The sequence below is a fragment of the Aedes aegypti genome, chromosome 2, assembly GCF_002204515.2.
Source record: "Aedes aegypti strain LVP_AGWG chromosome 2, AaegL5.0 Primary Assembly, whole genome shotgun sequence".
Taxonomy (NCBI): domain Eukaryota; kingdom Metazoa; phylum Arthropoda; class Insecta; order Diptera; family Culicidae; genus Aedes; species Aedes aegypti.
This window is the reverse complement of record NC_035108.1, coordinates 19,122,222-19,149,352: the sequence shown is the minus strand read 5'-3', so window position 1 is coordinate 19,149,352 and position 27,131 is coordinate 19,122,222. Positions and strand designations below refer to the sequence as shown.

Sequence of the window (27,131 nt, the reverse complement as noted above, 5' to 3'; positions counted from 1 at the left end):
CCCCTATGCTTAAACGGTGTCAATTATGATGGAAATCATTCTCCCAAAATTTGAAGTGATTTGGAAGAAATTTGGCTGTGCACACGCCATTTGAAGTTTGTATGGAAATTACTATGGAAAAGCCAAACCTTTTGTGTTCAGTCCTCTATCTACTCGTCATAATAATATATGAAAAAGCGAACACATTCTTCTCATGTAAAATCTTCCCAGCTACAACTTTGCCGAAGAACACATTTTGTTGGGACGTAAGGATAATTTGTTATTCTTGATTCCAAAGTCTAAACCATGCTGAGATGATCATTCAATTACTTTCAGAGCAACACTGCTTTTCTGCTGTAGAACATAGTAGCCTGGATTACTTTGATCTATTCTTCCCGCCAGGAACACCACTGTTGCCTGCCGAACAGTTGGTGAAGCTTGTAAAATGCAAACCCACTTTATGATGATGAATAACAATTTTTCCTGACGTCCAATCAAAATGTGGTCTTCGGCAAAGTTGTAGCTGGAAGAGTTTCACATGAGAAGAGTGCGTCACTTTTCCATAAAATATTATGACGAAAAAATAGAGGGCTGAACACAAAAGGTTGGCGTTTTCCATAGTAATCTCCATGTAAACTTCAAATGGCGTGTGCACAGTCAAATTTCTTCCAAATCATTTCAAATTTTGGGAGGACGCTTTTTACCATAATTTAAATCGTTTAAGCATAGGGGAGCAAAAATTTCGAAATTTGCATCACTCTAGTGACCATCTCGAAGCGGCAGGCCAGCAGTCCCATTTGACGAATCCCTATCTGTTGATGGAGCTAGTGGAGAAGCTACCCGCTCACGTGAAACTAGAATGGGCAGGATATATGCAGAGATATCCTGAGGTTAATCTCAAGACATTTGGTGATTTCATGAACGGGATTGTAATTTCGGCGAGCAGAGTTACGCTTTACTCTGGTGGATTGACGGATAAAACAAGGGTAAAAAGCAAAGGTTCTATTAACGCACATGTCAGCGATTACGAGCCGACAAGGAGTGACGAAAGGCGCTGCTTCCTTTGTAAATGCTCAGGACATCTTGTACGCGACTGTGACCGTTTCAAGGCACTATCCGTCGATAATCGCTGGAAAACAGCACAGACTTACGAACTCTGTCGTAGCTGCCTCGGTGCACATGGAAGAAGGAACTGTCGGATTTCCAGTCCGTGTGGAGTAAATGGTTGCACTTTTCGTCACCACCCTCTTCTTCACTGCAATCGATCTGACCGAACGTCACATGGGACAGAGGCACAAAGCGTTCAATCAACGGGAAACCATACGCATCGTCTGTTGGATCAATCACTACTGTTACGAATCATACCGGTAAAGCTGTATGGCCCTCAAAAGGTCGTGGAAACCTTTGCATTCCTTGACGAAGGGTCACACTTGACACTTGTTGAAGAGGATTTGATCAAAGAGCTTGGTGTAAACGGCACAAAACTGCCGTTGTGCATTACTTGGACAGCCAACGTCTCCAGGATGGAAAAGGATTCGGAACAACTACAGCTGGTGCTATCAGGCGCTGAGAAGGGAAAGCGACTGAAACTTAACGATGTTCGTTCCGTGCGAAAACTTGCGCTACCAGGGCAAACGCTTCGGATCAACGACCTCAAAGAACAATTTCAACATCTCAGGGGATTGCCAATCTCCGGATATGAGAATGCTGTCCCACGACTTCTTATAGGAGTGAACAATCTTCACTTGATCGTTCCTTTGAAGGTAAAAGAAGGTGGTAAGAACGAACCGATGGCCACGAAGACTCGGCTGGGATGGTGTGTATATGGAGGAACGGGCACTTCACTGATAAATTCGATAAACGTTCATGTATGTGAATGCAATCACGATCGCAGTTTACATGAACTGGTGAAGAACTATTTTGCGTCGGAAGATGTAGGAACGAAACCTGTGAGCGAACTAGTTTCAGCTGATGACAGAAGAGCGATGGCAATCATGCAGCAAACTACGAAGCGAATCGGTGACAGGTTTGAAACTGGATTATTGTGGAGGCATGACGATGTTGAATTCCCAAACAGCTACGGGCTAGCATTACGTAGGCTAGAATGTTTGGAGAGAAGAATGCAAAAGAATCCACATTTGAAGGAGAATCTGAACCGGCAAATCGAAGAATACCAAGAAAAAGGGTATGCGCATCGAATCAGTAAAAAGGAGCTACTCACGGCGGACATGAGGCGTGTCTGGTACCTGCCTTTAGGAGCTGTTGTAAATCCGAAAAAACCTGAAAAGGTGCGTATTATTTGGGACGCGGCTGCTACGGTTAATGGGACGTCGCTCAACTCGTTGCTTCTAAAAGGTCCGGATCAATTAGCTTCGCTATCAGCAGTTCTAGTACGTTTCCGACAATATGCAGTGGCGGTCACAGCAGATATTAAGGAAATGTTTCACCAAGTCAAAATTCGTGAGGCCGATCGACATTCTCAGCGTTTTTTGTGGCGAAAAGATTCATCAAGCGAACCGGAAATCTTCGTCATGGACGTGGCTACCTTCGGGTCAACGTGCTCCCCGGCATCAGCACAGTACGTGAAGAACACGAATGCAGTAGAGTACGCCCAAGAGTTTCCCAAAGCGGTAAAGGAAATCGTCCATAACCATTACGTTGACGACTATTTGGGAAGTTTTGAGACAGAAGTCGAAGCAGCAGACGTTGCGGAACAAGTAAAGTTGGTTCACAGCAAAGGAGGTTTTCAACTACGCAACTGGCAGTCTAACAGTGCTACAGTTTTACAACGACTGGGAGAAACGAAGCAGATCAGCACCGAACACTTATTCTTGGATAAGGACAACGATTTTGAGCGTGTACTCGGTATGCTATGGTTGACGGGGGAAGATGTACTAAGTTTCTGTACGCAGCATAAAGAAGATGTGCAAAAAATCATCGATAGCGACTCGGCTCCTACTAAAAGGCAAGTTCTGCGATGCATAATGAGTTATTTCGATCCACTGGGTTTGTTGAGTTTTCTGCTGGTTCATGGTAAGATCTTGCTACAAGATATCTGGCGCGCGGGAATTCAATGGGATCAAACAATCAATGATGATCAGTGGGAACAGTGGCAAAAATGGAATAAGGTTTTACGGCAAATTCCGACCATTCGTATTCCGAGATGCTATTTTGATAAAGCTGTAGCACAACATTACAAACATCTACAGTTGCATATTTTTGTGGATGCTAGCGAGGGTGCTTATGCGGCAGCGGCGTATTTCCGTATTATAGATCCAGCAGGAACAGCCCATTGTTCTCACCCTCTGAAACCGTTGTCCATACCACGTCTCGAGCTACAGGCAGCGGTACTTGGAACTCGTTTACTGAATTTTGTTTTGCAATCCCACACGGTTACAATAAAAAAACGCTATCTGTGGTCGGATTCCTCAACAGTACTGGCGTGGCTAAAAGCTGATCCCCGCAAATACAAACAATACGTGGCTTGTAGGATCGGTGAAATTCTGACCGAAACGGAAGCGAACGAGTGGCAGTGGATACCGTCTAAACTGAATCCAGCGGACTTGGCTACCAAATGGGGGAATGGTCCATCTGCAGACGCTAGAAGTATATGGTTTACAGGGCCCACGTTTCTACAACGACCTGAAAATGAGTGGCCTAAGCAAACAAGACTTCAACATACGATAGACGAAGAGCTACGCGTGTGTAATCTACACTACGAACCAGGGATGTCGTCTTCAGTTATTGATTTTCATCGATTCTCGAAATGGGAAAGATTGCATAGGGCTGCAGCATATGTTCACAGATTTATTGGAAATTTGAAAAGAAAGTGTTATGGCGAATCGCAGACCACTGGACATCTCACCACAGATGAACTAAAGCTGTCAGAAACAACACTCATTAGGTTGGCACAATGTCAAGAATATCCAGAAGAAATGGCCGTGCTATCTAAGAATCTTGATCGACCACATTTCGAGCAAAAAAGCTTGGGCCAACACAGTCCTTCGTATCGGACCACTCCGTATATCGATGAAGCTGGAATTCTACGAATTGATGGGAGAATAGGTGCAACCGAATATGCGACTTCCGATATGAAGTGTCCGGCAATTTTACCGAAGAACCATAGAGTGACCGTTCTTCTTATCGACGCCTTTCATAGGAAGTTTAGACACGCCAACTCGGAAACCGTGGTAAACGAAGTCCGGCAACTATATTATGTGCCTCGGCTGCGGACAATAGTCAAAAAAATCACGATGGGATGTATCGTTTGCAAGCTGCGCAGAGCGGTTCCGATTATTCCACGAATGGCTCCTCTTCCTCCTGCTCGCTTAGCAGCATTCTCCAGACCCTTTACCTATGTGGGCCTGGACTATTTCGGTACACTAGTGGTGAAGGTAGGACGCGGAAACGCAAAACGATGGATTGCACTTTTCACCTGCCTAACCATCCGAGCTGTCTACTGTGAAATAGTGTACAACCTTTCCACGGAAGCCTGCATAAAAGCCATTCGTCGGTTCGTATGTCGACGTGGCGCTCCAGTGGAAATCCATTCGGACAACGCTACCAATTTCCACGGCACCGACCGAGTGCTGATGAAACAGATTCAACAAGGTGTTGCAGCAACTATTACCAGTACAACTACCAAGTGGATCTTCATCCCGCCTTCGTCGCCTCACATGGGTGGGGCATGGGAACGCATGGTGCGTTCAGTTAAGCAAGCGATGCTGGGGGCCTATAATATTGATCGGAAGTTGGATGACGAATCTCTGCTGACGTTCGTGACTGAGGCTGAAAGTATTGTTAATAGTCGGCCACTCACTTATCTTCCATTAGATGCAGATGAATCCGAAGCACTATCTCCAGAGGAGCTCAAGCGAAGTTCGACAACCTGCTGTGAACCCAACTGATAACTCAGCAGCAATTAGAAGCTCTTGGCATATGATAAACCAACAACTCGACAGCTTCTGGAAACGTTGGATACGTGAAATGTTGCCCATTCTAACCAGAAGAACCAAGTGGTTTGGCGATGTGAAAATGATAGCAGTTGGAGACTTGGTGCTAATCATAGACGACGGAAAAAGGAACAACTGGGTCCGGGGACGAGTAGTAGAAGTTATAAGTGGAGAAGACGGTCGTATTCGACAGGCCATAGTGAGAACATCAGGTGGCTTGCTGCGCAGAGCTGTTGCTAAGCTAGCAGTTTTAGATATTTTGGACAATGGTAAAACTGGGACCGGTGGCCAGTTATACGGGGGGGAGGATGTTGCCACTGGGCACACTGCTCCAACGTCCGAAGTCAGTCATGTCGTGACAGCTGAACTATGGCATCGATATGACAGCTCTTAAAGCTATTGAAGAACAATAGATGGTTATGAGGCAAATATTGTGTGCATTGGATAACTAAAATCAAATTGAATTTACTACTGTATTTATCGAATTTATTATCCTAGTTGAAGTAAGTTATTGAATTATTGAAACCTATAACGGGATTGTAAATCTATTTGAAATTTGTAGTTATTCTGGAGAAAATACGCATACGTCAGACCGAGACATTGCGCTACGGAAGATTCGCATTGTCTAGCAAGGAAGAATCAATTAGTTACTTAACTCACAAATATCTAATACCCATTCGATTGTAGCTGATAGGTCGTTTTAAGTAGTTTGTTGTTCGGGGAAAGGTAAAATACGCTCTTTAATCACACCGAAAGTGTAAGTAGTCTAATTCGATGGTAATTTGTTAATCGCAACTAAATAAATGATTTTTTGCAGTTTAAAGCTGCGCTAAAAGCAATTCTGTGCTGCTCAAAACCCGGTGACGATACCCTTTCCGCCCGCAACAACCATCTACATCATATTGAAACGCTTCGTAAAGGCTACCGGAAAATCCACGTAGCTCTTACGTGTAGCGCCGGTGGAATGGACGAAGTTCAAAAGTTCATGCGTTCATTCTGGGCTACCTATGATCCACGTAAGAGCTACGTGGAAAGGGCGATGGAAAAAAAAAACCACGTATGTTTTCACGTAACAATGACGTTTGAATTATTTTGAGTGTACGTAAAGGGATGGGTATACCATCTACCAGAGCTGCGGCAACCAGGGGGGTGGCATGAGCCAATAGTTACCAACCCCACATCATTTCAACATGGCGTCCAGTGTTCTTGTTTTGATTATTTTGGGAGGGACAAAACATATGTTTTTAAGGGTAGGAGACATCAATGATACCTCGCTGATGTGTAAAACAGTAAACAAAATGATAAACTAATGAAAAGCGTCATCAAATACGACGATTCAATGCGATATGTTTAATTGCCAGAATTCAGCACTAGCAGCGTATTAGCCGTATACTCGAAAATCAGGAGCAAGGTTAGGGCAAACCGACCAGAAAGTGGGTACCAAAACGCAAAGTACCAAAACGATGTGAGGAAGAGCCGAAATGTATGCAGGATGACAGTCGTGTCAGTCCTTTGGCGGCAACAGGCACAAGCTGGGCACAGCTTGTATCGTGATGGGCGAAATGCAGACGCGTGATTGGGTGGTGGCTAATCGACAAAAGAATGTGCAAGTTGAGGATCAAAGGCCGTTTCTTCAATACCAGCATAATCGACGTGCACTGCCCTCACGACTCCCGACACGGTACAATCTGAAACGACTCAAGCTGCCGCAACTGATTACGCGCAAAGCCTCGAAGCAGCGTTGTCGGAAGAGGGAAAGCTCACCGAAGCCCCTCTTGAGGACTGCTGGAATAGTGTCAATGCAGCCGCTAACAACGCAGCGGAAGGTGCCATTGAGTTCGTGGGAAGAAATTGACGGAACGGTTGATTCGACGAGGAGTGTCAGACGGTTTTGGACGAGAAGAGTGCAGTACGGGCGGTTATGCTGCAGCAAGGCACCCGTCAAAACGTTGAAAGATACAAACGGAAGCGAAGACAGCAAACCCATATGGATATCTATATGGATCTATATGGATCATATAGATCAGGCCTGCCCAACCTTTTTGAACCGCGGGCCAAATCTCAGAAATAATATTGTGTCACGGGCCACATTTTTAAACGCACAAATTTTCCCATGAAGTCTGACAAAAACAGTAAATGAAGTTCATAAAACCTGACAAAAATCTGTGATTGGGGTAAATTTCATTTGAGGAAATAAAAAAAATGTTGCTAAGCATTCTGCTGGACATTTTGAGAGTACCTTTCAAAATTAGAATATTATGAAGAATCTACCCCAAAAATTCTGGATCCTGTGAGAATAATCCCCTGGATTTTTGTTTTTTATCGTACTCCGAATTCTGTCAGAATCCAACCTAAATTTATTAGCATGAACCGAAATGTGCTAAAATCCTGATCAAGCAGTTTTTTAGGTCATAATGTACAAGATTTTACAATAATCGTGCTTAGGATTCCTTTAAAATCTTACTCAATAATCATGTGCTGTGTGAAGATATCGGGTACGTCTTCGGACCCGTTTGAAACACGAAAACGACTTCGACAATATGATGGTCTTTCCTGCCTCCTGACCAGGTTGGATTGAAGGTGAATACGACGAAGACAAAATATCTGCTGGTTGGAGGAACCGATGGCGATAGAGCTCGCATTGGCAAACGTGTGATGATTGACGGACATGAGTTCGAGGTGGTGGACGAGTTTGTCTACTTCGGATCATTGGTAACGTCGGAAACAACTGCAGCAGAAAAATTCGAAGACGTATTGTAGTATAACCGTTGTAGTTAATAAATTCTTTAGTGGCCGTACAAAATCTTTCGCGGGTGTTGAAGTGCAAATCGGGAGTTTCCAACTTGAGGTCCTAAAGTTATCGGGGTCAAAATCTGTTTCAAGCTCGAATGAAAGGTGGCCCATATTGTCCCGTATGACTGTATTGCCCCGCCTACCCCTAAATCAATTTCCAGAGATTCCTTTTTGTAATTCTCATCTGTACCATTCTTCCCAATTATTACAATAGTAGCGAATGCTGAAAATATAACCCCCTAAAATAGGATACACTGATTAGAAGCACATATGATTTCGGTGGGCCTTCCTTAGCCGAGTGGTTAGAGTCCGCGGCTACAAAGCAAAGCCATGCTGAAGGTGTCTGGGTTCCCGGTCGGTCCAGGATTTTTTCGTAATGGAAATTTCCTTGACTTTCCTGGGCATAGAGTATAATCGTACCTGCCACACGATATACGAATGCGAAAATGGCAACATTGGCAAAGAAAGCTCTCAGTTAATAACTGTGGAAATGCTCATAAGAACACTAAGCTGAGACGCAGGCTCTGTCCCAGTGAGGACGTTAATGCCAAGAAGAAGAAGAAGAATGATTTCGGTGATTTAAACTAAATCCTCGTGCGAAAGGTCAAATTGACTTCCAAGTTCGCACCAAATCCACAAATTCACAAAATCCGCATCGTTGTAACAACCCTGTAATTTGAATCTCGAATCGAAAGGTACCGTGCCGGTACCATATTCTGAACGCTTAAGAAAATCTGAAGATAATGGCTTATGTAAAAGAAGAGGTTTTCCTTTTAGTCGTCGGTATTGACTACCTTCGCATGTGCTAAATATATATTTTAACTTATGGGCTCGATATTGGTTGCATAATCATAAGGGATCAGTCAGACGATTTATTTTTGAAAACCGTGTCCATGTTCCTTATTCTGAACAGTCAATAAGGAAGTGTTCCTAATAATGGACAAAAGAGTTCCTAATTATAGACAGCAATAAATCCATATGTATCAAACAAAAGCAATGATATTTATTAATGGTTTATAACAGCAGTTCGATTGTATAACATTTTGCGGTAATCCATTTCGCGGTATACCATTTCGCGGTTTGTCATTTCGCGGTACGACGTTTCGCGGTTAGTTCCATTTGGCGGCATGTCATTTCGAGGTTATTACCATTTCGCGGTGTACCGTTTTGCGGTTTGGACCGAGATGTTTCATCTAACTTAACAGTGCAATTTGAAGGACTGCCTGTGTTCAAAAGAAGGGTAAATCACCGATGAAAACATTATTAGTGATAATGCCAACAATTTTCAGTAGGAAAAACCACACCGCGAAATGGTATAGACCGCGAAACGGCATACCGCGAAATGGTACTAACCGCAAGACGGTAAACCGCAAAATGATACAAACCGCGAAACGGTACACCGCGAAATGGTAGACCGCGGAATGGTTTACCGCGAAATGTCGGACAACCCGGGATCCATCTCGAAATATCCGGATGTCAGTACAAAAACAACTGAATCCATTTTCTTCCCGGAATGTTATTTGAAAAGTCACCTGATTTTCCGGAAAGAATCATGAACTGACCTACCAATATTCTTAAGCGACTTGTGTCGATGGAAAAAGCCAGATTTAGTTGACCGGACTATATAATCCGGGGTCCCAGATAGCCGTAGCGGTAAACGCGCAGCTATTCAGCAAGACCAAGCTGAGGGTCGTGGGTTCGAATCCCACCGGTCGAGGATCTTTTCGGGTTGGAAATTTTCTCGACTTCCCAGGGCATAGAGTATCTTCGTATCTGCCACACGATATACGCATGCAAAAATGGTCATTGGCATAGTAAGCTCTCAGTTAATAACTGTGGAAGTGCTCATAAGAACACTAAGCTGAGTAGCAGGCTCTGTCCCAGTGGGGACGTAACGCCAGAAAGAAGAAGATATAATCCGATATGCGATCCTCATCTTCCGACAATATGGTTGGTTTTCCTGGACGGTTATGTATAGTAGATTTTTCCCCTTGGAGTATAGAATACTGACAGCAATTCCGTATAGACCTGCCGTGCTTCTAGTCGAAAACCCCTTCCTGACAGGAGTAATAGGCCTCTCCAGCTTCCACGGGTCGTGTACGGTGATTCTTTTTTGCCGCGGCATATCTGTTCATAATAAGGATCAAACAACAACATTTGGTGCCGATCTTTGAACACTTGATTAATCAGAGATTGCACGCAGTAGCTCCAAATATTTGTAAATAATATGAAGATATATTCTTACCGGTCAGTTTCCAGCAGCTACGAATGTAATTTGATTATATTGTCAACCCAAAATGAAACAAATGTTTTGACCGGCGTCTAAGTGTACAGGCTTAGCGGCCATGTTTTTTTCACGTTTGTCAAAGTCCGAACCTTATTTTTCGTCAAATCACGTAAAATATTGGCAAAATAAATCTGTGCCTCGGATATACGATAAGAAAATATGTAGCTGATGTATGTTATATAAGTTTTTGTGCAAAAATTTGGATTAGAAGATTGAAATCATTAAGTTTGTCGTAAACTGTTCAGAATATGGAACTGTCTATAATTTGGAGCTCGCACGGTACTTACTTTTCATTTATCTCGATCAGACAGGCCACCATCGCTTCGAGGCACAGTTCTGGCGTTTTGCGAGTAGCGTTCAAGTACTCGTCGAACATGCGAAGGATTCGCTCTTTGGCAACAGCTAATCGACGATGCCGTCCAGCAGCAGCCCGGAATCCTTCCACGGCCAGTTCAATGGCCTCTTCCCATCGTTGCATCGACGTCAGATAGGAAATCCTATCGCTCCAAGCTCTTGCACTGACCCCGTGAAGACTTTTGCCGGCCAGCAAATAGAGTTGACTGCCCTGCGAGACTACCGTGTTGTAACAAGCCGAGCCACCAGCCAAAGCTAGCGCCGGAGAGACGTTTCCACCGGTGGCAAGACCCTTGAACTGAGCAGAATTATACATCAGACCAACGTTCGACAAATCAATCGTTTCTAGCTCTTTGTTGGTCCGAACATCAGACAAGTGTAGCATTTCCATCGTGTCCAAACAGGCGATCGTCTTGGGCCCTAGCCAGTGCAGAGCAAGGAGATTATAGCCAAGCTGAATATGACGAAGAAAGATAAGCGATATCCGTCCGTTGCAATAGCTGATTTGATGGAAGTATAAATCTGCTCCGCGAGCAGCAGCCAGCACAGGATCAACGGTTCGGGATGAATCTGCGGCTTGTATTAACACCATTTGCCAGGCCAGCAGCGGTAAGCAATCTGGATAGCCAGCCATCGGATGGAATTTGATAACCTTAAGTCTGGGACGAATCATGACGACAAAGAACTTGCTCAACGTGGCCAACGCAACCAAAGTGTAGTTCTTCAACGGGTGTTCTTCGTCGCCTAGTAGTAGGGGTTCAACCGTGCAAACTTCGCCACGAGCTCCACTGAACAAGCACCGAGAATCACAGCCTCGAATCCCCAGCCTCCTTGTGAAACTCAGACTCCAAACAGACCCACCGGAATCTGAACAGAGCGCCAACGCGGGTCGATTGGTCCATTTCAAATGCAACACTCCCGTGTTCGGGGTTATCACTTCGTTCAAAGTCCGAATCACATCTCCCGTAAAGGTATCAATCATCAGTATGCTCCCCCGGGCGAATCCGGCCAGCAGTCGGGTATTGTCTTCATTGAAAGCCAACGCCGAAACGGCTCCCTGTGTTACTCCATCCTGGCAGCACCACTTCAGAGTTTGCGAACAGTCAAAGGCCAAAATGTGCCCATGGGACGTTCCCACGGCAATCATCTGTGAAACCGTACACGAAGTAGCCAGACCGGCATCCACCCGTTCCACGGCGGATGTCACCTGAGCCGTAACGCCTTGCAGAACGACATGCCTCAGAATCGACTCCATTCGCATGTAGTCTTCGGCCATCGATGGAGTCGGCGTCGAGCCCAGGTCTCTGCCAGCTCCTCCGGATCCATCGACCAGCGTTCTTCCCAGCGCCGAAACGCTGTCCAGGTCACTATCGATCTCGCTGAGGACACTCTCCAATGTCGGAAGCTGATCCACCGCTGGGATGGAGTACTCCTCATCGTCCAGCTGAAAAAGGAACGGAAAAATTTGAGAATCATCAATTTCCGCTGCTACAAGGCTTGTAGTGACTGAGTGTCTTGAAAATAGGATCTTTAGATACCTAGGTATCTCAAAAGCTCTTGCCTGAGAAGACACCAAACAAGAATAAAAAGGGAAACAAACAGGTATAAAGAAAATAAAAAGAAACTTCACAGGATTCAGGAGATAAGAATTTGATTGCTCATAGAATCAGACCAATTTCAACGACTTTTTTGGGAATTCCTCGTGACATTGCTACAAGTATTACTCCTTAGAAATTCAGAAATCAATTCAGGTATTGGCTCAAAGATTCAGGTATTATTCTAAAGATTTCTTCAGGAGTTCATTTCGTGATTGTTTCCTCTAAAAACTATAACGCGACTATTCAACTTGGCTCTTCAAGAATATCTCCTCAGATTCCTGAAGGAAAAGTTCAAGAACTATCCTACTGATTTCTCCAGACATACTTCTTGAGATCCCTCTACAAATTCTTCCAGCGATTTTTTAAAGAATGTTCAGAGGATTTTTTTCACAATGAACTCTTTCATCGAGGATTACTTTGAAAAAATTGCTAAATGCACTCAAAGGATTTCCTTCAGTTTTATTTTTCACTAATCCTCTGATCATCTAGGAGTTGTTCCAAAAATTTTTACAGAAATTGTTCGAAGAAAATTCTTTGAAGTTTATGTTATTCAATTTCAAGTAATTATTTTAGGGATTTTCCAAGAAATCTTACAGGAATTCCTATGCTTTTTCATGTGGACTCCTTTAGCCCTTTGTCTGTGTTCTGGGGTCAATATGATCGCAGAGCACTTCGAACGGCTGTATTTTTTGTTAGTGAATCGATTGGTGATTTTTTCACACGTTAGTGCGTTTCCACGAGTTTTTTTTATTTGTGCATGGATTTTTTTCAATTATCTTGAAAAATAATTTTCTAGAATAATTTTCATGCAAATTGTACGTTGTCTGTGTCTTGGGCTCATTGTCTTTGGGCCCATTCACAAATTTCATAACGCTAAAGGGGGTGGGTGGGTGTCCTCGTAATGTTACGGCTCATAAAAAAATTATAATATATTCATACAAAAAGTGTTACGAGGGGGTGGGTGGGTGTCTAGAATTACCATTTTTGGCGTTATGAAATTTGTGAATAAACCCTTTCTTTTTGGCATTAAGTCTTCACTGGTACAAAGCCTACTTCTCAGGTTAGTGTTCTTATGAGCACTTCCACAGTTATTAAGAGGAAAATAACCATTATCGTTTTATAAATTTTCAAAATCAGTTTATTTGCTCAAAATCGAAGCAATGTTCATGAAAATCTATCATTGCATTGTCCTCGCTATTAGTAATGTGATGATAGATTTTCATGAGGATTTCTTTAAATTTGAACGAGAAAACTGGTTTTTTAGTTTTGATGATTGGATGATGGATTCTTGAGCCTTAACTGAGAGCTTTCTTTGCCTAAGTTGCCATTTTAGCATTTGTTATCGTGTGGCAGGTAACGATGATGCTCTATGCCAAGGGAAGTTGCGGAAATTTCCATTACGAAAAGGTTCTGGACCGACCGGGAATTGAACCCAGACCTCAGACCTTCAGCATGGATTTGCTTTGTGTCCGTGGGCTCTAACCACTCGGCTAAGGAAGGCCCTTCACATAGTTGGAATTCCAATTTAAAACAAAATTGTTTAGGAAAATTAGTGTTGAAAACGGATGGTTATCAGGAAGAATCACCGGATTGTACACTTCGAACGGCTTGCTGTTACCTTGAATGCGACTTCGCATACGAATGATCCCGTTATGGAGTAACGGCGAATATGTTTTTATGCGACTGCCTGACTTTTTCAGGCTGCACAGTTCATCCCCGAAAGCCTCTGACTGTACTTTCTCATACCAAGCTCTTCTAGCATCTTCCATGTCTCGTACAGTTATCGTAATCGCTTAGGTTTTTCGTGTTTCAGCAATACTAATTTGCAGATAGTACGCAGTTGATCTGATCAGCCTGTTGAAGTCAAGAGAATCAGGCAATGTCAGGAAAATCAAGCATTTTCTCTTCGAACGCTGCCTAACACATCGATGCCCCCATGGGTATATCCTTGCACTCTAGCTCGCTATGAAAGTTTGCTAACTCCGCAGAGGACATCTGTAGCAGTTTATCAACCGGCCAGTGAGCAGTATCACGGAAGAAGAAATCTGGACCTCGCAACCATTCCTACATGTTGCCAAATTTTGAAAACTTCGTTGCCAAGTCAGCAACGTTCAGCTGCGACGGAATCTTGTTTGGATTGCGAAGAAATAAACCCGCTACACCGACTTGGGGACGGACCTGGTGTAGTGTTTAGGACATACGCCGAGGACCTGGGATCGTATCCCATTCCCGAGATAGTCACTAAAAAATTCAGGGACGACTTCCTTCGGAAGGGAAGTAAAGCCGTTGGTCTCGAAATGAACAAGCCCAGGGCTAAAAATCTCGTTAATAAAGATAGTAAAAAAAAGATACCGTCTCGATTTGATGCAATCGCTCACTTTTATGAGCGTTTCCGCACTTGTAAAAACTTCTGCGATAGTCCAGAGGTGAAAGAATAATGCGCAATATCTTAACATGAACAGGGAAAGCTGATTAAGCTAATAAATATAATCAAGTGTAAGAATTGCAGACGCTATGTCTACTTTTTTGTAGAATTACATGGAATGAAAAAGAGATTATTTTCCAAATTTACTGTCTTATCTTGTGTTTTGTCATGTCATGTCATGATGACTTTATTGGAATCGATCGCAGTGCAGTAGAGGAGGGTTTCACTATTTTAAAGAGAGACAACTAGGATAAGCTTGTAACTCTGCCCAAACGTATATGGTTGCATGTAGAGAATGCAGCAGATTCAGTTGTATTGGTGCTGAGGCAGAGCTTGATAGGGATGTAGTGGAATTCGTTGAAGAGCCATAGAATACTTGTGAGGTGTGATAATTTTGTTTCCCGTGTAGTAAAATCACGTGTCTTGGCTGCGAATATTACATTTAACGGTTAACGTAACTAACTTAGAGACCCGCAACTTGCAAAGGGAAACGACATTTCTACACTGTTGCTTGATTAAGTGTTATCTGACGTCATAGATCCATTCTTTCGTTAATAACTTCGCCTGAACATCTTGCAATCCTTTATGATATCCGCGTAAGTTCATTCTGATATTGACGTGAGAGTACCAGAGCAACCAAATCATTCCATATCTGAAACAAAACGTTTAGGGGTCTATTTTATAAGTCGAGTCGATCAAAATGACTCGACTGGAGCCACTGTCGATCGAAAAATTCGCTCGACTCAGCTCTGTCACTCGAGTTTTCCGACAGTTGTCACTCTATGTGACTGGATTACTATGGGAGACGATGAGTGACATCTGAAATATGCATGCTTGCTTTGATCGACAATGAATACAGACGAGTCACATGAATCTGCTCGATTTACAAAATAGGCCCCTTAATATTTTATTTAATCGATTAAAACAGTAATCACATGCCTTATCTTCTTACCATTATTGTGCTACATTTATTCTATGATTCTTTTTTTTTTCGAAATAACAACATTGTTAATTGTACATTTATTTGTTTTACCTTTCAATTGGTTTAACGTACAAAACAACAATCAATTAAACTTACACCAGTAAACTATGGAAAAACATACCTAAGCCACTTCGGTAAGTTAAGTCAGTTGTAAATATTTCTAATTATAACAACGGTAACAATTGTATACTTGTTGAGAACACTTTGGCCAACTTTTTGAGCGTTTTTGTAGTTTTTTTCAGTGCTTTTACGTAGTTTTAATACGGTTTATATTGGAATTTTTAATCAAAAACTTCAAATCATGATTTTTAGAGATTCCTCCTAGGGATTTTTTTTAAATTGGCCCAAAGGTGCAGAATAACCTCAGAAATCGAGCTCTGTATTCAGATTTGATGAACTTTTTTTTTGCATAATAACCACAGACAAACAGACGTAACACTTAGAACAAATCTCGATCAAAATCATAGTCACGAAGACATATACGCCCAATGCTAAAATCAGTGTGTTTGGCAAACAGGCCAACAGATGGCGGTAGTGTGTAAACGTCAAACACGAACAAAAACGACGCGAGCGCTGCAGGTGGCGGATTAGCCACCTGTAATATTTTTGAATCGACCGTTAAAAAGGTGGTCGATGGACAATGATGAGAGTGTGACGTCTGTTTGTCTGTGTAATAACGGTCTGTCGGGGCACCGTGTCAGGGTTTTGTCCATAAGCTTGATGATTCCGGGTAGTGAATCTACTCTCAAATGTCGGTTGGGGCCTTCGTTTATCTTTTTCCCCATAGTCCAGTTGTTAATTACACCTATCGTTTGTCTGGTGAGTTGCACGCTTACTGTCAATGATGATGTCACGCTACACGATAAGTGTTCATCTGCAACAACCAGACAGCTCACCAATCCACCGCGAGGTGGATCGTGCTGAGTTGTTGAGTTGAAGGAGAGCGAAAGAAGGAAGGCACAAAAGTCTGTTTGACAGCTCTGCAGAAAGCGCGTGCGCACGGACAGAGAGCGTGCGCACGGAAAGAGCGCGTGCGCACGGAAAGAGCGCCAGTTCGGCTCGATTTGCAATGATCGGTTATTATTATTATTTTTTCGCTATTGGATATTCTATGGTTTGGTTGATCGATGTTAAAGTTTGTTTTAAAAGCAGCTCCACTTATTTTGAAACATATTGCCGTGTACAATAGTAGACAACACAACTAATTTAATTAAAATAATTTGAAATTATAATTAGTACATATACAAAAGGGGAAGAACGTTTAGGCTGGTTGTGCATTACGATAAAATCTCTTAACATAAGCAATGCTTGTTGTTGGTTCTTGTGGAAGGATCAACATGTTCGGCTTAACGAATCTTATTTTAAATATCGAATAACACCACATGCAATTGAACAAAAAGGATGTGATTACAATAGACTTTTGATATTTTCAATTCTGAACCACCGCAAAAAAAAAATTGGGAATCAAAATTCTCCTGAGAGGGATGATGTGGGGAAGGCTCATTCTAATTAATATTGTCGTTCAATTATGGGGATATATTAAAATTGTTATTGTTCTATACATACTTATTTATTATAATTACCTTAAATATTGATACAGCACAATTCAAGTATTTAAATATCAAATAGCAAACATAGATATGGTCGGTGTTCAGACAGACTGAACCAAGTGTTTTTTTCAATCGAGTAAGAAAAATGTACCCCAAACATGTGAAACTTAAAAATATTATAGATATTTACTGTAATAATGGAACTTATCTATTTGATGATACATTTGTATCAAAATAACATGGAAGATTTAAAATTGATGGAGTTCTTTACGTATCCTTAGAGCTCCAAAATTCATCTAGTCTGGTCTGTCTAAACACCGACCATATGATTCTCAAAAACTCATGAGAATGGTATTTTACTCTTTGAACTGTTACTTAATTTGGATGTGTTTAAAAGATTTATAAATTTAATTTATTATTGATGTTACGAGCTATGTCTGTAGTTAAACTTAATGCTACACAAGAAATATATTTGAATCAAAGTATTTTTATATATAAATCATATGAAAAAAAAAAAAATGTTTCAGAAAGTACTCTAGAATTCTTTGGGAGCGTCTCCCGGGATTCTTCCTTAAACCATTCATGAATCCTTCAAATCCTCTCTGGGATTGTTCTGCTGAAAATCTTGAGATTATTTCTGAATTTTCTTCCAGATATCGCTTTGGGATTCATCCAAAAAAAAACGTTACCATTCCGGTATTACTTTTGAGATTCTTTCGGATATTCCATTGCGATTATTCTGGACATTTTTTTTGGATTTTTTTGCAGAACTCTGTATGTGATTTTGCGTGTATCTCCTTAAGGATTACTTTTGAAATCCAGGAAATTAAATTCTTTGAAATTCTTGAAAATTGTTTTCGAAATACTATGGAAGATTTTACCATAAATCCTGATGCAATCCATTTCGATATTTAAAGAGGATCTTATCAAAAAATGTACGACTCTACTAGAAATTCTTCGAGAATTCCTCCGAAAATAACTCTAGATTTTTATCCGGAAATACTTCTGGTATTCTTATGAGAATGCCTCTGGTATTCTTCCAAAAATGACTTGAGATGCTTTCGAAAATCTTTCTGAAATTCTTCAAGAAATTCCACTGAGATTTTTACGCCAATATCTTTGAAATACTCCTGGGACTCTTACAAAAATCCTGTTGGAGTTTTTTTTCGGATATCTTTCTATTCTAAATTTTTCAATAAATTTTGCTGGGATTGTGCTGTAAAACCTGCTAAGATTCATCCAAAAATACGACTGTCATTCTTCCGGATATCATTCAAGAATTCCACCGGAAGTTTTCGTGAGATTCAACCGTAAATCGTTCTGGTATTTTTCAGAAATTCCATTGAGATTCTTAAAAATATCCTTCTGAAAAATTTTCTGAGAATTGTTTTGGGATTATAGAAGGATTTCCAGAAGAATTCCAAGGCGATTCACAGAAACATCACTTCTGTATGAAGGATTATCGTTAATATCTGAAATAATCCCATGAGAATTCTAAATCCAAATTACAGTGATATTCAAAAGAATCCCAGAAGTTATTTCGCCAGAATCCCTGAAAGATTTAAAGGATATTCACAGATATCCAGCAGATTTCATGAATATTTTCCAGAATAATTCCGATGTCCAGATGAACTGCAGAAAGATTCATGGAATAATTTCAAACGGGATTTTCGGAATCATTTGAAAGTAACTTTTAGAAGATCCTCAGAAAAAGAAATCAGTAATCAAAGTAATCGAAAAAATCTCATTATTTCAAGCAATGCTCGTTGGTTCATGTCGAAGGATCAACATGTTCGGCTTAACGAATCTTATTTTAAATATTGAATGACACCGCATACAATTAAACTAGTATGTGATTACAATTCTGAATCACCGCAAAAAAAATATTTAGAATCATAATCCTTCTGAGAGGGATGATGTGGTGGATGCACATTCTAATTAAAATTGTCGTTCAATTATGGCGATAAATTAAAATGGTTATTGTTCCATAAATACTTGTTTATTATAATTACTTGTAAATATTGATACAGCATATAAAAAGACATTGGTTCAGAAATTACTACAGAATTCTATGGAACTTCCCTCCTGGGATTCTTCCTTAAATCACTTATGAATCCTTCAAAACCTCTCTGGGATTGTTCTGGAAATCTAAAGATTATTTCTGATTTTTCTCTAAGTTCTTCTGGAAATCACAGAATACTTACAGATATCGCTTTTGAACTCATCTAAAAAAAATCGTTAGCATTCCGGTACTATATCTGAGATTCTTTCGGATATCCTTTGTGATTCTTCTGGACATCTTATTGGAATATTTGCATAAATCTGTATGTGAGTTTGCGTTTATCTCCTTAAGGATTACTTTTGAAATCCTGGAAATCAAATTCGAATCGAAATTCTCGAAGATTCTTTCGGAAATTCAATGGAAGATTCTAACAAAAATCCTGATGCAATTCTTCTGGATATTTTTAGAGGATTTTGCCAAAAAATGTACTACGACTCTACTACAAATTCGTCGAGAATTCCTCCGAAAATAACTCTGGCCTTTTTCCGGAAATACTTCTGGGATTATTATGAGAATACCTCTGGTATTCTTCCGGAAATCACCTGAGATGCTTTCGGAATCCCTTTAGAATACTTTCGAGGATGCTTCCGAAAATCTTTCTGAAAATTTTCTAGAAATGCCAATGAGATTTTTACGTCCATATTCTTGAAATTTGTCTGGGACTCTTCCAAAAATCCTGTAGGAAATCTTCCAGATATCTTTCTAGCATTCTTTCGGGAAGCCTTCTGGGATACTTTCGAAAATCTTTCTGAGGATCCTTCAAATCCTTCTGTTAAGGATTCTTGCAGAAATTCTTCTACCTCTAGACTCTGGGAGTTTCCTGAATTTTTCAAGAAAACTGTTATTATTTCGACTATCTCTCTAGGATTCTTTCGGAAATTCTTCTACAATACCCCCAGATTTCTTTCTGTTATTCTGCTGGAGGACTTCAAAACATCTTTCAAAGATTCTTCCAGAAATTTTACTGGAATTTTTCAAGAAAAATTGGGATTCGTCCGTAAAACCTGCCGAAATTCATCCGGAAATACGACTGGAATTCTGCTTGAATGATAAGCATTCAAGAATTCCACCGGAAGTTTTTGTGGGATTGAACCGTAAATTGTCCTGGTATTTTGTTTAAATACATTGAGATTCTTAGGGGAAAATATACAGGATTCTTAAAAATATCCTTCTGAAAATTCTTCTGGAAATTGCTTTGGAATTAAAGGAGGATTTCCGGAAGAATCCCAGGTCGATTTACAGAAGAACCACAGAGAAATCACTAAAATATTATCAGGGAGATTTCTAAAGGAATTATTTTAAGGATTCTCGTAAATTCCTGAAACAATCTCAGGAGAATTTCGAATGCATTTTGAATGTTTTTTACAGTGATATCCAAAAGAATCCCAGAAGTTATTTCGCAAGAACCCCTGAAGATTCAATGAAAAGTCACAGACATCCAGACGATTTCATGAATATTTTCCAGAATAATTACGATGTCCAGAAGAGCTCCAGAAAGATTTACGGAATAATTTCAAATTGAATTTCCAGAACCATTTAAAAGTCACTTTCAAAAGATGCTCAGAAAAAGAAATCAGTAATCAAAGAGTCTCATAGGTATTTTTTTAAAGTCCCAGTGACTGTCCGGTAGTTTTCTTGGAGGATTTCCATTTGAAGTCAAGAGTGATTTTCAGAAAATTCTGACAAGGATTTAAGAAAATTTTCAAGGAAAATCAATGATAAATCACGAAAAAAATCAAAAACACTTCCTTATGAATTTCCAGAAGAATCACAGAGTTTTTTTTTTCTCAAAAAATCTTAGAAAAAAATTCTAAAGAATCACGAAGGAATTTTCGGAATAATTCTGGATACACAAAATTATCTCAGGCAGAAACAATAAAATCAATAGCAATAAATCTGTAAGAATATAAGAAGGATTTCTGTTAGAATATAAGGAGGATTTACAAACAATTACAGAGGAATTTTCGGATGATTTCCATAAATAAAGATTTAAAAAAATCCCCGTCATCTGGAAGATTCTTAGGAGGATTTTCGGAAGTATTCCACAGGGATTTCTGGGAGAATTCCATTGGGATTTACAAAAGAATTCCAGAGGAATTTCCGAAAGAATCCCAAGAATTTGCACGGAAGAAAGTGAAGTGAAATAATAGATTTTTTTGATTATAGTCTCAGGCGTCTTTCCGAGAGTATTCTAGAATAATAATCTAATACATTTTTCGGAAAGAATCTCAAAGGGATTTTGAAGAACTTTCAAAGAGTTTCACGGAAGAAATACTGAAGAATTACGAGGAAAATATCAGAATTTAAATAATAATTTCGATTGGATTTCCAGAAGAAATCCCGAGAAATTTTGTGAGAATCCCCGAACCCAGATTTTTAAAATAGATTCCATTACACTGGAAAGCAATCATTAAATCATTTTCGGCAGAATTCCAGAATTTTACAGCAGAATCCTGAAAGGATTTCCATAATAACCCAAGATGGGTTTCTGGGATAGTCCAATAGGAAGTCCCAAGAAGGTTATTGGAAAAATCAGAGCGATCAAAGAAATAACTACATATAATAATTTCAGAAGGGTTTCTGAAAAAATCTCAGTGAATTTTCAAGATGTCCTCTAGCAACACAACTAATATATACTGATATTTACAACTCAATACTTAATTATAAATTGCGTTAAGGTGATTATAGAACAAAGCCACACCTCAAATTTTCAAAAGCAAAAGACTTGAGAACCAAACAGCTCTCACCGTTGAAAATTTATCCCATTAGTCACCACCAGCAAGCAAGCAGATTGATTGGTTTTCAACGCAAACTGTTGTCAGATTCTCCAATCTTGTGCCCTTGTTTGGCTTCGTTTTATAATCACCTTAAGCTGAGAGTACGCCATCCAGTTTGGGGGCGGATTGACGGTATCGAAGTGGATTAAAAACAATTATAGGAGAACGTGTGGAAAATACATATGAACTGCGCAGAATACATCAGACCGATTTAGCATTGCTGCGCACTTCTAAAAGCATTTTATTTTTATTAAAATGTTTGATAATAGTAGAACGACAATGATCATCAGTTTATTTTCCGCTACTGTTTTTTTTTAAATCACAATTGTTATTTCTTTCCGTGCACGCGCTCGGGAAATGAATCTGGCCATGGTGCAACAACCGCGCTACATTCGATGAATCCTATGCGACAAAAATTGTCGGCGCTATCCGTCAAATTCGCTCACCAAAGCTATTTTGGTGACTTTAACATCACAGCTCATTTGTTCGTCGTAATCTGTCTTATTCATGATGAAGATCTTGATGTAGAACACTCACGATCCTCGTCTCGTCTCAGTGATGCCACATACACAGATTTTTCTGTAATTACACAGATTTTTTCTGTAATTACACAGATTTTTTCCTGTTCTTGCCTACAGATATCTGTGATCACAGATCACAAATTTTCTAGATAAAAAAAGATTTTTAAGATTTTAGGATATTTCACGAGTTTAGGACACGGGTTTGGAAGATATAAATCAGAAATGCCATTTCTCTGTTTAGTTTTTTCTCAAAACAATAAATGTTTTAATATTTTAGAAGAATAATAATAAATTAGAAATTGTTGACATGGCAAAAACAGTCATAATAAGTTAATTTTAGATATTTTTGCTTCACAGATTTCAACCAAGATTTTTGGATGTTGACTTAAGATGATAAAGATTTTTTTAGCCGAAAGATGAGAGTCGGAAAAAATGTGGCAACACTGAGTCTATCCTGCTGCGTTGTCGTGTTGTAATGAGCTGTGATGTTAAAGTCACCAAAATAGCTTTGGTGAGCGAATTTGACGGATAGCGCCGACAATTTTTGTCGCATAGGATTCATCGAATGTAGCGCGGTTGTTGCACCATGGCCAGATTCATTTCCCGAGCGCGTGCACGGAAAGAAATAACAATTGTGATTTAAAAAAAAACAGTAGCGGAAAATCAACTGATGATCATTGTCGTTCTACTATTGTCAAACATTTTAATAAAAATAAAATGCTTTTAGAAGTGCGCAGCAATGCTAAATCGGTCTGATGTATTCTGCGCAGTTCATATATATTTTCCACACGTTCTCCTATAATTGTTTTTAATCCACTTCGATACCGTCAATCCGCCCCCAAACTGGATGGCGTACACTCAGCTTAAGGTGATTATAAAACGAAGCCAAACAAGGGCACAAGACTGGAGAATCTGACAACAGTTTGCGTTGAAAACCAATCAATCTGCTTGCTTGCTGGTGGTGACTAATGGGATAAATTTTCAACGGTGAGAGCTGTTTGGTTCTCAAGTCTTGTGCTTTTGAAAATTTGAGGTGTGGCTTTGTTCTATAATCACCTTAACGCAATTTATAATTAAGTATTGAGTTGTAAATATCAGTATATATTAGTTGTGTTGCTAGAGGACATCTTGAAAATTCACTGAGATTTTTTCAGAAACCCTTCTGAAATTATTATATGTAGTTATTTCTTTGATCGCTCTGATTTTTCCAATAACCTCCTTGGGACTTCCTATTGGACTATCCCAGAAACCCATCTTGGGTTATTATGGAAATCCTTTCAGGATTCTGCTGTAAAATTCTGTAATTCTGCCGTAAAATTCTGGAATTCTGCCGAAAATGATTTAATGATTGCTTTCCAGTGTAATGGAATCTATTTTAAAAATCTGGGTTCGGGGATTCTCACAAAATTTCTCGGGATTTCTTCTGGAAATATAAACGAAATTATTATTTAAATTCTGATATTTTCCTCGTAATTCTTCAGTATTTCTTCCGTGAAACTCTTTGAAAGTTCTTCAAAATCCCTTTGAGATTCTTTCCGAAAAATGTCTTAGATTATACCTATTATTCTAGAATACTCTCGGAAAGACGCCTGAGACTATAATCAAAAAAATCTATTATTTCACTTCACTTTCTTCCGTGCAAATTCTTGGGATTCTTTCGGAAATTCCTTTGGAATTCTTTTGTAAATCCCAATGGAATTCTCCCAGAAATCCCTGTGGAATACTTCCGAAAATCCTGCTAAGAATCTTCCAGATGACGGGGATTTTTTTAAATCTTTATTTATGGAAATCATCCGAAAATTCCTCTGTAATTGTTTGTAAATCCTCCTTATATTCTTACAGAAATCCTTCTTATATTCTTACAGATTTATTGCTATTGATTTTATTGTTTCTGCCTGAGATAATTTTGTATATCCAGAATTATTCCGAAAATTCCTTCGTGATTCTTTAGAATTTTTTTCTAAGATATTTTGAGAAAAAAAAACTCTGTGATTCATCTGGAAATTCATAAGGAAGTGTTTTTGATTTTTTCGTGATTTATCATTGATTTTCCTTGAAAATTTTCTTAAATCCTTGGCAGAATTTTCTGAAAATCCCTCTTGACTTCAAATGGAAATCCTCCAAGAAAACTACCGGACAGTCACTGGGACTTTAAAAAAATACCTATGAGATTCTTTGATTACTGATTTCTTTTTCTGAGCATCTTTTGAAAGTGACTTTTAAATGGTTCTGGAAATTCAATTTGAAATTATTCCGTAAATCTTTCTGGAGCTCTTATGGACATCGTAATTATTCTGGAAAATATTCATGAACTCGTCTGGATGTCTGTGACTTTTCATTGAATCTTCAGGGGTTCTTGCGAAATAACTTCTGGGATTCTTTTGAATATCACTGTAAAAAACATTCAAAATCCATTCGAAATTCTCCTGAGATTGTTTCAGGAATTTACGAGAATTTTTAAAATAATTCCTTTAGAAATCTCCCTGATAATATTTTAGTGATTTCTCTGTGGTTCTTCTGTAAATCGACCTGGGATTCTTCCGGAAATCCTCCTTTAATTCCAAAGCAATTTCCAGAAGAATTTTCAGAAGGATATTTTTAAGAATCCTGTATATTTTTCCCTAAGAATCTCAATGTATTTAAACAAAATACCAGGACAATTTACGGTTCAATCCCACAAAAACTTCCGGTGGAATTCTTGAATGCTTATCATTCAAGCAGAATTCCAGTCGTATTTCCGGATGAATTTCGGCAGGTTTTACGGACGAATCCCAGCAGAATTTCTTGAAAAATTCCAGTTAAAATTCTGGAAGAATCTTTGAAAGATGTTTTGAAGTCCTCCAGCAGGATAACAGAAAGAAATCTGGGGGTATTGTAGAAGACATTCCGAAAGAATCCTAGAGAGATAGTCGAAATAATAACAGTTTTCTTGAAAAATTCAGGAAACTCCCAGAGTCTAGAGGTAGAAGAATTTCTGCAAGAATCCTTAACAGAAGGATTTGAAGGATCCTCAGAAAGATTTTCGAAAGTATCCCAGAAGGCTTCCCGAAATAATGCTAGAAAGATATCTGGAAGACCTACAGGATTTTTGGAAGAGTCCCAGACAAATTTCAAGAATATGGACGTAAAAATCTCAGTGGCATTTCTAGAATAATTTCAGAAAGATTTTCGGAAGCATCCTCGAAAGTATTCTAAAGGGATTCCGAAAGCATCTCAGGTGATTTCCGGAAGAATACCAGAGGTATTCTCATAATAATCCCAGAAGTATTTCCGGAAAAAGGCCAGAGTTATTTTCGGAGGAATTCTCGACGAATTTGTAGTAGAGTCGTAGTACATTTTTTGGCAAAATCCTCTAAAAATATCCAGAAGAATTGCATCAGGATTTTTGTTAGAATCTTCCATTGAATTTCCGAAAGAATCTTCGAGAATTTCGATTCGAATTTGATTTCCATTATTTGAATCACAAAGGATATCCGAAAGAATCTCAGATATAGTACCGGAATGCTAACGATTTTTTTAGATGAGTTCAAAAGCGATATCTGTAAGTATTCTGTGATTTCCAGAAGAACTTAGAGAAAAATCAGAAATAATCTTTAGATTTCCAGAACAATCCCAGAGAGGTTTTAAAGGATTCATAAGTGATTTAAGGAAGAATCCCAGGAGGGAAATTCCATAGAATTCTGGAGTAATTTCTGGACCAATGTCTTTTTATATGCTGTATCAATATTTACAAGTAATTATAATAAACAAGTATTTATGGAACAATAACAATTTTAATTTATCGCCATAATTGAACGACAATTTTAATTAGAATGTGCATCCACCACATCATCCCTCTCAGAAGGATTATGATTCTAATTTTTTTTTTTGCGGTGATTCAGAATTGTAATCACATACTAGTTTAATTGTATGTGGTGTCATTCAATATTTAAAATAAGATTCGTTAAGCCGAACATGTTGATCCTTCGACATGAACCAACGAGCATTGCTTGAAATAATGAGATTTTTTCGATTACTTTGATTACTGATTTCTTTTTCTGAGGATCTTCTAAAAGTTACTTTCAAATGATTCCGAAAATCCCGTTTGAAATTATTCCATGAATCTTTCTGCAGTTCATCTGGACATCGGAATTATTCTGGAAAATATTCATGAAATCTTCTGGATGTCTGTGAATATCCTTTAAATCTTTCAGGGATTCTGGCGAAATAACTTCTGGGATTCTTTTGAATATCACTGTAATTTGGATTTGGAATTCTCATGGGATTATTTCAGATATTAACGATAATCCTTCATACAGAAGTGATGTTTCTGTGAATCGCCTTGGAATTCTTCTGGAAATCCTTCTATAATCCCAAAACAATTCTCAGAAATTTTTTCAGAAGGATATTTTTAAGAATCTCAATGGAATTTCTGAAAAATACCAGAACGATTTACGGTTGAATCTCACGAAAACTTCTGGTGGAATTCTTGAATGATATCCGGAAGAATGACAGTCGTATTTTTGGATGAATCTTAGCAGGTTTTACAGCACAATCCCAGCAAAATTTATTGAAAAATTTAGAATAGAAAGATATCCGAAAAAAACTCCAACAGGATTTTTGTAAGAGTCCGAGGAGTATTTCAAAGATATTGGCGTAAAAATCTCAGTGGAATTTCTTGAAGAATTTCAGAAAGATTTCCGAAAGCATCTCAAGTCATTTTTGGAAGAATACCAGAGGCATTCTCATAAGAATACCAGAAGTATTTCCGGATAAAAATCTAGAGTTATTTTCGGAGGAATTCTCGAAGAATTTCTAGTAGAGTACTACATTTTTTTTGATAAAATCCTCTTTAAATATCCAAATGGATTG

General features: G+C 39.2%; 1 protein-coding gene across 1 annotated transcript in view; it reads right to left on the bottom strand.

Annotated features, from left to right (window-relative positions):
• LOC5570669 (vacuolar protein sorting-associated protein 8 homolog) overlaps positions 1-27,131 on the bottom strand; it is a 44,158-nt gene that overhangs the window by 13,258 nt on the left and 3,769 nt on the right. Inside the window, exon 2 of the mRNA XM_001659212.2 lies at positions 10,299-11,809. Coding sequence (XP_001659262.2) covers positions 10,299-11,809 — 1,511 coding nt within the window. The remainder of the gene's footprint in view (positions 1-10,298; positions 11,810-27,131) is intronic.